Source organism: Triticum dicoccoides, chromosome 5A (genome assembly GCF_002162155.2).
Source record: "Triticum dicoccoides isolate Atlit2015 ecotype Zavitan chromosome 5A, WEW_v2.0, whole genome shotgun sequence".
In the NCBI taxonomy this organism is placed as follows: domain Eukaryota; kingdom Viridiplantae; phylum Streptophyta; class Magnoliopsida; order Poales; family Poaceae; genus Triticum; species Triticum dicoccoides.
Genome location: NC_041388.1, coordinates 480,573,965 through 480,584,351, shown reverse-complemented (window position 1 = coordinate 480,584,351; position 10,387 = coordinate 480,573,965). Strand labels below are relative to the sequence as shown.

The following is a 10,387-nucleotide window of genomic DNA, read 5'->3' as shown; positions in this document are numbered from 1 at the left end:
GGGGGGGGATGTGCAAAGGGGAAAACCAACTAAACTGGTCATCAGGGAGCATGTGAGCTCAGGATCAAAAGAGCACTTTTGCTAAAGCCATAGGTGTAAAACACCGGCCTTAGCTGGGGAGACCCTGAGCTGAAGGTAAGCAAAAGACATTCCTTCCTAAATAATCGGAACCATGAGCTTTGGGGGGCAGGGATATTGTTTGCTTCCAGATGCACCAACATGCAGTGATCATAATTTCCATGAAGAAAGCCTTGCCAAAGGCAGCTGTGGTACAGGAGAATGTCTGGAGGTATTATTGATAAAATTAAGGTGGATGCCAATTCTATGCCAACAGCTCCCTGCTGGAGGGACAGGATAGGAAACGATGATCCTGCAGATCCCGTTGAAAGAGAACACAGCAAAGGGAATCAGATACTCGGAAGTTCTTTCTATGCAGAAAATCTCTTGTATTTAATCTGTTATTTAGGAGGAGCCAAGCAAAGCCTTCGAGCTTTGCTGTATGCTACGACCAAACCCAACTGAGAATTGCAGGAGCTTGATTCTGAGAAAATGACTGGGAATACGCTTTTGTGGAGGAGTAATGATCATTCCCCTAAGAGTAGCTCCAAAAGTCATCTTCCTCATTGTTAATTTTGGATGTTCTGGAGGATGCTACTGAACATAAGAAACTCATCAAAGGTTTGCGAGGAAAGTGGTAGTTGTAACAGGTCCAGAAGGTCATTCATGTCTAGTGCCTGCTTAACTTAAAAGGGAGTTGTTCATTGCAAAAGAGTGAAGCCTCGGTAGGAGGTCCTTAAGATAAGAGGCTGAACCATTCCATTTGTCAAGCCAAAGATGGACAGAGTTGCCCTTTCTGATGGAGCAGGAGGCAAAGCTGAAGAATTTGCTCTGTAACTTGATCACATGTCTCCCAAAAGGAACCATATTTAGAGCTAGCATTACCGCACATCTTTCCTGCTATTGTCATAATCAGCTAATTTCCCCTTACTACCATAATTCTAAGAATGTTTGCAAATTTTGAAATTTCAATTTGCTATCCAGTCCTAATTTAAGACTTAAAGCTAGCTTATCAAGTTCTCATGTGATCCTTCTTGTTTTCACTGTCAGGATTAACTTGAAGGGGAACTCTAAAGTTACTGCATTAAGCTTCTGCTTGGATGATGAATCATGGCGAGTACTTGAAAAAGATGTTCAGTCCTTGCTGCAACAAGGACTTACAGATAGAACAAAGATGATCCGTGTTCTGTGGAGAAGCACACCTTCTGAATGGAATATAATGGATGTATGTGACATTTGTGTACCATAACTGAACACTTATGTTTGCGTTTCAATCTACTGACAAACACAGCTTTATAGGGCTTCTCAGAGTTTGGTAGCAGCCCACTGATTGTCGGTGTAATGCTTAGCTTGTTGGAGAAGAGTTATCGTCTTGTCGATATTGGTCCAAATCCTGAAAATCGTGATGAGGTGATTTCCATTTTATAGATTACAGAATAATGATCAACTGCAATTACTGTAGTCTAACACACGTGTATTGTGCTCATTAATCCCAAGGCTATTAAATTTAGGAAATTCTGGGGAGAGAAAGCTGAACTTAGGAGATTTAAAGATGGGGCTATTGCTGAAAGCACAGGTATTGCATTTTTGTTGCCATTGCCAGTGAAGAGCATACACTAGTTGAATAAATACTTGATACTAATGGATTCTACTTACTAAACTGCAGTGTGGGAAACGGAGACTTGGGAGAGGCATACGATCATCAAAAGAATTGCTGATTATGTGCTTACCAAGCATTTGCTGTTGCAGCAGGAAGATCTCACTCATGTTGTTGATCAGCTTGACTTTTGTCTCTTGGTTGGTGGCCAAGGTAAAGCTAAGCTTTATATGTTGTGATTCACATGTCGAGTTTCGGATTTAAATCATGTTTAATTGGAATTATGCAGATCCAGTGTCATCTTCTGGAGCTTTGCTTGAAGCCTTTGATACTTTAGCTAAGCAGTTGCGTCTATTGGATGATGTTCCTCTTAAAATATCTACTGTGCAACCTCTAGACTCAGGTCTGACAGAATAATTTTATTACTCCCTCCGTCCCAAAATTCTTGTCTTAGGTTTATTTAGATATGGAAGTATCTGACACTAAAACGTGAATAGATACATCCGTATGTAGACAAATCTAAGACAAGAATTTTGGGACGGAGGGAGTATTTACATACCCTGTTCATTTTTCTTACTATTTAACTTCTGCTTATGCCAGCCTTTAGGCACACTTCTGTGTTCCCCCCTGAACCTCATCCGTTGGCATATGAAAAGAGTTCTCAGAGGCTGCCCAATTTTGCAGCAACTTGTGTTCGGTCTTTGGAAGTCATGATTCAGGTATGCTGCCCATTAGTTGTGTTAAATATCACAATGGGCAATTATTTATGGAGCTTGACTGCTCGATACCTTCCATGTCATGTTCCATATCTGTCTGTTAGTGATTCTTCATTTTAGAGTTTCTTTTCACAAATCTCTTTCCTTTTACCCCCATTTCAATAACAGCTAGAGGGATCTGGTAACTGGCCCTTGGATCCTGTAGCCATGGAGAAGACAAAGTCTGCATTTCTTTTAAGAATTGGTGAAAGGTATGTGACATCATTGATGAACTATTTCTTGCTTATGTTCAGTTCCCACTTCATTGGCTAAATTCGGTGTTATATCAGTCTGGAGGATCGAGGAATGTTTGTTACAGCCAGTGAAGACGAGGTCAATGTTCTTACATCTGGATATTCATTTTTGCTCAAAATATTTCATGAGAGAGGTTTGGTGGTACAAAAGCAAGGTTAGCTTCTCATTATGTATGATTTTTATTTCTTATTTTTTAACTGACTTATGCAAAAAGTTCACGCAGTTTGCCAATTCCATAATTTTATCTATTTATCTCAGCTGGAGACAGTAACATACAAAGTGCTCCATCAGAAGATAAGGAGCTCTTTTTTCGTAGTCAGCACTCAAGTATGATCAACGGTCTGCATGGTATTTACCAAGCGTATGGGCCGGTTGTGAGGTAATTATTAAGGTTTCAAAATTGTTAGTTAACTCAGCATTCCTGAAACCCTAGTATATCTTATGATATGTTCTTTCCGTTTCAAAGGCTAGCAAAAAGGTGGACTTCCGCACATCTATTCTCTTCATTTATCTCAGAGGAGGCGGTTGAATTGGTGGTTGCCTACCTATTTTTGAGGCCGTTTCCATTCCATGCCCCCTCTTCACGGGTTACTGGGTTCCTTAGGTACAATTTTGTAATCTTGTAAACCTTACTTTTAATATTACTACTCCATACTTGTCAGTTGAGAGAAGTGCATATTTCAACCCTGAACTCTTGCCCTAGTCTATTTTACAACCCTGAACTTTAATACCGTCTAAATTACAACCCTCAAGTCTCAAAACCGGTCAGGATTCAACCCTCCCCTCCCTGTTGACCGGTTTTGACCTGGGGTGACCAGTTTTGACTAGTTAACGGGTCCAATCAGCATGCCACGTCAGAATTTTTTTCAAAATTTCAAGAAAATGTAAATAAAAATCTATAAGATCGGGAAAAAAATATAAAAAGGCAAAATTCCGAAAAATTTGTTCGCGAAAAAAGCTAGGGAAAATAAAAATGATTTTTTTTCCTGGAATTTGAGTTTTTGGGTTTTTTTCTGGATTTTTTTTGGAAATTCGTTTTTTTATTTTCCGTGTTTTTCGGAAATTGGATTTCTTATTTCTTTTCCTGGATTTTCTTCGATTTTACAGGTTGTTTCCTTAGAAATTTTGCATTTTTTGCTGATGTGGCATGCTGACTGGACCTGTTGACTAGTCAAAACCGGTCAACAGAGAGGGGAGGGTTGAATCCTGGCCGGTTTTGAGAGTTGGGGGTTGTAATTTAGATGGTATTGGAGTTCGGGGTTGTAAATTAGACTAGGGCAAAAATTGAGGGTTGAAATATGCACTTCTCTCTTGTCAGTTTCATTGTTTTGTGTCATATAAGAACAGAACATGAAGCAAACATATTTGTTAAAAAATAGAATGAAGAACACAATAATTAATCTCCTAAATATCTATTTTAATACATGCTTTTGTTCTAAAATTAATACCCAAGATTTAGCGTTCTGGTGAGTGATATCAATGTTTTGATAAGGACTATTAAAGAATATGCTTTTTCTTGATATAAAGGTGGTCCAGCAACAGACTTTAAGATATGTGTTGGAATACTGACCCTGGCTATTGCTTTTGACTTGTAATAATTGCTCCAGGATAACAGCACCTTTACTACTATATGTTCTTGCAAATAAATTTACCATAAACCCATGATGTTATTACTGTTAAAGTATTTGTGGATCGCGCAACCTTTTCCATCAGTTCGGACTTTTGGTTCTACTGGTTGGTGCATGACACTTAATAATTAGTTACCTCAGAAAAGTTTGGGTACCACCCCCTCTCTCACCTATTTCAGTAGTCGGTTATATTTTTTTACTGGTCTCGCAGGCACATGAAAGCTTTATGTCCTCTGACCAGTTACTAAAAAATTGACAGGTTCTTGCGGTTGCTATCTAGTTTTGACTGGACCTTTTCACCCATGATTGTGGACATAAATAATGACTTCAACCTGAAGGATGAGAAAGAAATCAATGTTTGTTCTCTGGTTCTCTTTTTTATCTTTTCACATTTGAATAAGCTGTCAAGCCGCTAACATATTGAGAGATGCAACCGCAGGAAAACTTTATGCTGAGCAGAAGATCTTATGAACAAAATCCTCATGATATAGAGCCTGCAATGTTTCTGGCTACGTCATATGATAAATCATCTGAAGCGTGGACAAAACAATCACCAAGCAAGTCGGTAGGTGTTTATCTTTTTGTACAGATGTAAAGCTAGTTACTGTTATGTAATTCAAGTCTACATCAATGATAAAGCTACAAAAGGTTAATGGGGAAATCATGCACTATATCTCCAATTCTTGTGCATCAACAACATTTCCCAATGTTTAAGTGTCAAATCTTGTCTCAATATCATGAAAAGCATCTATATGACATCTCTTGTCGGAATCAACTAGCGCGCGATACAGTACAACACGACGATGACATGTGCGATGGAACAAAGGTTGTGCTGGCATCATGCATGGTCACGATCACGCGTGCGTGGGGCTGATCGTTGAATTGGGTGGCGCACATTGCGTCGCGAAGAACGACTGGGCAATGTTCGTTCCATAGAATTACCGTTCTTGTCAGTGCATCTTCTATGATATTTCTGCATGAGAAGCACCTATATGACATAACCAGCAATTGCATGAGAAGGGTGACAAGAAATGTCATAATCTGGGGAAATGCCATATAAGGCTTTTGCCGGAGATGCATCTATGATAATTGCTAGTCAATTACAGTTTCAGAACCAAATGGGTCTATTTTATTCATTCACCTTCTGTTCATTTAACCACAGGTTCTTAAACGGATAGCTTCTTACGCTAAAAGCAGCGCTGAGCTGTTAACAAATCTTATCATCCATGGTCAATCAGGCCAATATACATGGGAGGTAAGGTTTTTCTGTCATCACTTGATTGGTTCACTGTCTCATTAGGTTTTGATTTTCTCACTCGCTTTCATTTGCTATAGTGCCTCTTCCGAACACCTTTAAGCAATTATGACGCCGTTATACTCCTCCATAAAGAGAAGCTTTGCCGTCCTCACCATGTTCTTTTTCCTGCTGAGATTCCTAACGGTTAGTTCAGACATTAATATTTGTTGCTAACCAGAAACTAGATGAAATTCAACTCGTGTCATGTATTCTTGATGCAAATAACTTCCGGCACAACCTTGCAGGTAAGTTAGTAATCCAGGGCAAACCAAGCAATGATTTCCACCCTTATATGCCACTCAGTAAAAGTGTTGTGAGAAGCTTGCATGACACAAGAGATAAACTTTTGGTGAATTTTGACCCTACCGCATACTTCTTGCGAGACTTGAAGGTAAAATCGAAACTATCAAGCTTTGGTTGCATAAAGATATGTTAATCCATTAAGTATGATAATCCAATTTGTGTACAGTGTGCATTCCCTATGACCTTCAAATTGTGGCACGATTCGATTGGAGGGGACGCAATTGGTCTTACATGGGAGAGCTCAAAGGTATTTTTCTCACTGATTGCTTGTGTTGTAGATGACTGTTTCTTCACTTTAATCTTCCCACAAGTAGATACCCCATTTACTCAAATACTATGTACCTGTATCTGTTGCTAATAAATGTTTTATCATGCCGAGCTTTTTAGGTTGTGGCATATCCCAGGTATGTAAGTTGACTTGATTTTGTGTTGTTATTATGACAGAAGCGTGGCAGAGATGAGGATGATGAAGCCATGCCGGATCCAACGTCTATACTCAAGGAGGTTGGAGATGTGGGTAAAGGGTTGGTGAGGAGTGTACATCTCCTCAAAGCACCAAAGCTCGAGTGAGCTTTTGCGTGAAGGAGTTTGCTGATGTGCAGGAGAGGACTCCTGGCTGATTTTCTACCACTGGCTAGAGAAAGGAAGACCCAGAGCCAGTGGACAACATGTTCTACAGCAAAGCAATGTATAAAGTCGTGACGATATCATGTGGTTGTTGTAACTCCAATTGGAAGATCAAGTCAGCAAAAATCTGTACCCAAATTTTGATTCTGAGTTCCAGAGTAGTATAGCGATGAAGTTCTATTTCCTGGTCATTTCAGAAAAAAAAGGAATCAAAATCGAGCAGCTACTAAACGCAGGGTTACAGGAAATTTGCATTTGTCTGCCAAGCAGAATTCTCATGTAAAATTTGTTATACTCGGAAATGGCCTATTTCATCTGTCTTGTGAAATTCTTCAGTAGATGTGTCTACAATTCTAGCCCTTGCCAACTGCACATATCTGGTGAAGGGGCGTAGCAGCGAGAGAAGGGCTTCGGAATCGGAATTGTAGCAAAGGCGGGTGAGATCTCAGCGGTCAACAGGCGGTGTCCAAGACATGGATTGATCGCATGTCAGACATGAGTTTGATACTTGACTGAATTCATGGTCTAAACTATAAACAACGACAAGATCTCTACTCCATATGAGTACAAGTAGTATTTGGGTCCATGCCATGACGGCTGAATTTGGGAAATGGCAGAAGGTCCAGAACCCTAGCCACAACCCGATTTATCTAGATTCGGTAATAACACTCGGTGAAATAACCAATGGTAGAATTAAATCAGGTAAAACAGAGCAAGTGAAAGTTAAACAGTCAGGTCCTTCTCGACCGTTGATCTTCAGTCACTTCGCCTTGGTTGCTGGCTGGTAGCTGTTGGATGAGCCTGAATCTTTTTCCCGGAAGAGCTACACCCAACTGAATATGAAGGCACTTCTTCAAAGGGAAACGTTTTACGCCGGCTGACCGGCTTAATTAACTTTGAGCTGGTCGCTCGCACACATGGCCCTGGGCCCACGTGTGCCGCGCGCTCGCCACATAAACGCCTCGCGTGTCACTGCTTCCTTCTTATCCATTCGTCATTGACTAGGCCAATCTTCCTCTTATCTCCTCATCTCCTCCACAAACCAAGGTGCGTCCATGGCCACCGCTGGACACAGCTACCCACCACCGTTGGAAACATATACGCCTCGCGTTTTTCGTTGTGAATCTGGTGTTGCAGGTGCGGGGGCCGCCGACGACAGTTGGCTGGAGCCGGGGGAGCTTCGAGCTTGAGGCTACCGTGCTGCAATCGGCGAGATGCAGGCAACCAGCTGCGCGGCGAGGTGCCGGGTCCTGCAACCGCCAATGCGTGGAGCTGGGACCGACACGCGGCCGTGCTGCGACCAGCACATAGCGGTGCTGGTACCGACGCGGCGTGGTGCTACGACCAGCGCGGCGGCGACAGCCACCGTCGGCCAAAAAGCTACAACCATCTATGTCGATGGATGCAACCGGTGGTTACCAATGCTACAACCCCGTCCTCGGCACTGTGGTGACACGCACACCGGCGATGCTACAACGGCAAGACGAAGTGCTACTACCGGCAAGTTTTTTTGCTGGATCCGGCTTCGTTTTTTGCTGGAATCGACTAATTTTTTTTGCTTCAACAGATTACTGGACTTTTTGTTGCTTAAATTTGTTTTGCTGAAATCGATGTTAATTTTTGCTGTAACTGGCTTCGTTTTTTGCTGGAATCGGCTAATTTTTTGCTTCAACGTATTACTTGATTTTTTTGGTGCTGAATTTTGTTTCCTGGAACCGATGTTAATTTTTTGCTGGAACCGGCTTCGTTTTTGCTTCAACCATGTATTGGAGTTTTTGGCTAGAGCACGGTGGTGCAAATCGACGACGGAGGCGAGACGGAGGCGGCAAACAACAGGAGCGGAGTTGCAATCAAACTTGTTTATTTTGTCTCCGTCGGCTGATGTGTAGAATTGTTGCAAATCGGCATCTAGCAGGGGGTGGATCGGAGCTGGAACCGGCGAGTGTGCGGAGGCGGAGTTGCATCAGAAAAAGCAGCGACGGGAGATGGGATGGTGACTGCCGGCGCGTCGCAGCAAGCTCGGGCGTCGTCTTCGCTGAGACCGCGGGGGAGGAGGTAGCGCTGCGTGGGGGTGAGTTGCTCTTACACGCGTTGGGATGAGGACAACGCTCTGGGGGACGAATCCATGGCGTTTCTGTGGGGGGATTGTAGCGTTGACTAGTAAGAGAAGGGAATAGAGCGTGAGATCTGACGGTCACGTGGTCTCCAATCGAACGGTCGGCAGCAGACCGGCCGAAAGTTGGGCCGTCACACCGGCGCCTAGCACTGGCCTTCTTCAAATAGGTGTAGGCGGTCTGACATTGTCCCCTTGTTAGAGACGATGCGTCCTCATGGAGTTATTGCAGCCGCACGCCAATCATCGGTTGCTTGTTGAAATAATTTGGGCAACATGCACTTGATGAATTTAGCATTCTCCCGGGTAACCTCTGCCGGTTATCGATTTGTCCATTGAATCAACCATAGAACCACAATGATGTTGTGCCGAGGAATTTGCCATACCTGCAAAACAAGCGTTGGTTCCATTTCCAGGGTGCCATCTTCGTTCACCAGTGGTCTGGATTGGGAATAGCTCTTGGCCCAATATGTTGTTTCAATTGACTCATGTGGAACAGCGGATGGATTTTATGAGTTCAGGGAACTACAGTTTATGGGCTACATTCCCCTGCACACAAATTAGGTCTGAATTCCAACATCTAGTCCTAATCATTGATTTGAGCTGCTCCACCAGTTCCAACACCTCAAAGCTCGATTCCTCTCAACCCTTCACTCAAACTCCACCATATTTTGATGATTGAAAGAGAATCACCCGATCTACGATTCCATCAAACCAAATCGTGATCCCCATACTTGTTATTCATCAAACTTGTTACTCTTGGAGATCAGGGACTCCTAGGTAGTAGGAGTCAAGGCCCTTAAGCTTCCTATTGTTGTGGTGTGCTATGGGTGTTTGTAAAGGTCCCGTGGTCGCCTTTAGGACCAACCATGAGTGATTTGAGGCTCATCCGTTGGCACGACTCAAAGGGAGACTAGTGTGATCCACTTAGTGGCTCTTCGGAGCTTTGGCTTGGGCACTTCTCCAACGAAGATTAACACTCCCAAAAGAGTGTGAACTTTGGCAAACATCCGCATCGCTGACTTGTGTGGTTAATCTGTTTCCGTACCATTACTTGTGCTTGCTTGCAAGATATCTTGTTGGTCTTGCTTATCTAGTGTATTAGCTTGCTTTCCGTATATGTTGTTCTCACCGTAGATTGCATATCTAGATAACTTACTTTATCTGCATCTACCCTAAAATTTGAAAGTTAAGCTAAAATTTTGTAGTTACCTTTTCAATCCCTCCCCCTCTAGTTGACCAATTCGATCATTTCAAAATTGTATATGATGAATGCAAGGTCAAATGACCAAAGTAAACCACAAGCAAAGACCTAGGGTTAGGGATAACCGAAGACTCCAAAGACTAGTATGTATCCCAACGTTCACTTCATTGGAGGGAAGCTAGTCACCGTTGGAGGGGTGTGTGTTACCATGAATGTACACCAACATCACAAAAAGTCTCATCCTATTCTCCTTGAGATATCACCGCCCAGGCGATTCCCAACCATTCGTGGTAGACCTTAAGGCGGCCTCCAAACATTCACATACTTTGGGGCAAATCACATATCAATTTTTCATAAACACTCCTACCGCTAAGGAGCCTCCAAACTCGAAGAGTAACAACCTCGGTAAGCACAGGTATGGGGATCCAGATTTCCTTTGATGAAAGTGTAGATCGGACGATCCTATTTGAATCATGAAGATTTGAGAGTGTTTGGTGAAAGTGTAGATTAGGCAAATACAAAAAGGGTGCGTGAAAGAGGCAACGTTACCG

General features: G+C 42.6%; 1 protein-coding gene across 1 annotated transcript in view; it reads left to right on the top strand.

The window, feature by feature from the left end:
- Positions 1–6,853, top strand: part of LOC119302337 (nucleolar protein 6-like) — a 10,481-nt gene extending 3,628 nt beyond the window's left edge. Inside the window, exons 9-25 of the mRNA XM_037579384.1 lie at positions 1,108–1,282; positions 1,357–1,467; positions 1,555–1,633; positions 1,724–1,867; positions 1,944–2,057; positions 2,255–2,373; positions 2,539–2,621; positions 2,700–2,818; positions 2,923–3,043; positions 3,131–3,268; positions 4,552–4,648; positions 4,732–4,857; positions 5,455–5,547; positions 5,628–5,733; positions 5,835–5,980; positions 6,059–6,139; positions 6,337–6,853. Of these exons, the coding sequence (XP_037435281.1) occupies positions 1,108–1,282; positions 1,357–1,467; positions 1,555–1,633; positions 1,724–1,867; positions 1,944–2,057; positions 2,255–2,373; positions 2,539–2,621; positions 2,700–2,818; positions 2,923–3,043; positions 3,131–3,268; positions 4,552–4,648; positions 4,732–4,857; positions 5,455–5,547; positions 5,628–5,733; positions 5,835–5,980; positions 6,059–6,139; positions 6,337–6,462 (1,978 nt within the window). The 3' untranslated portion in view covers positions 6,463–6,853. The remainder of the gene's footprint in view (positions 1–1,107; positions 1,283–1,356; positions 1,468–1,554; positions 1,634–1,723; positions 1,868–1,943; positions 2,058–2,254; positions 2,374–2,538; positions 2,622–2,699; positions 2,819–2,922; positions 3,044–3,130; positions 3,269–4,551; positions 4,649–4,731; positions 4,858–5,454; positions 5,548–5,627; positions 5,734–5,834; positions 5,981–6,058; positions 6,140–6,336) is intronic.
- Positions 6,854–10,387: the final 3,534 nt, after the last annotated feature.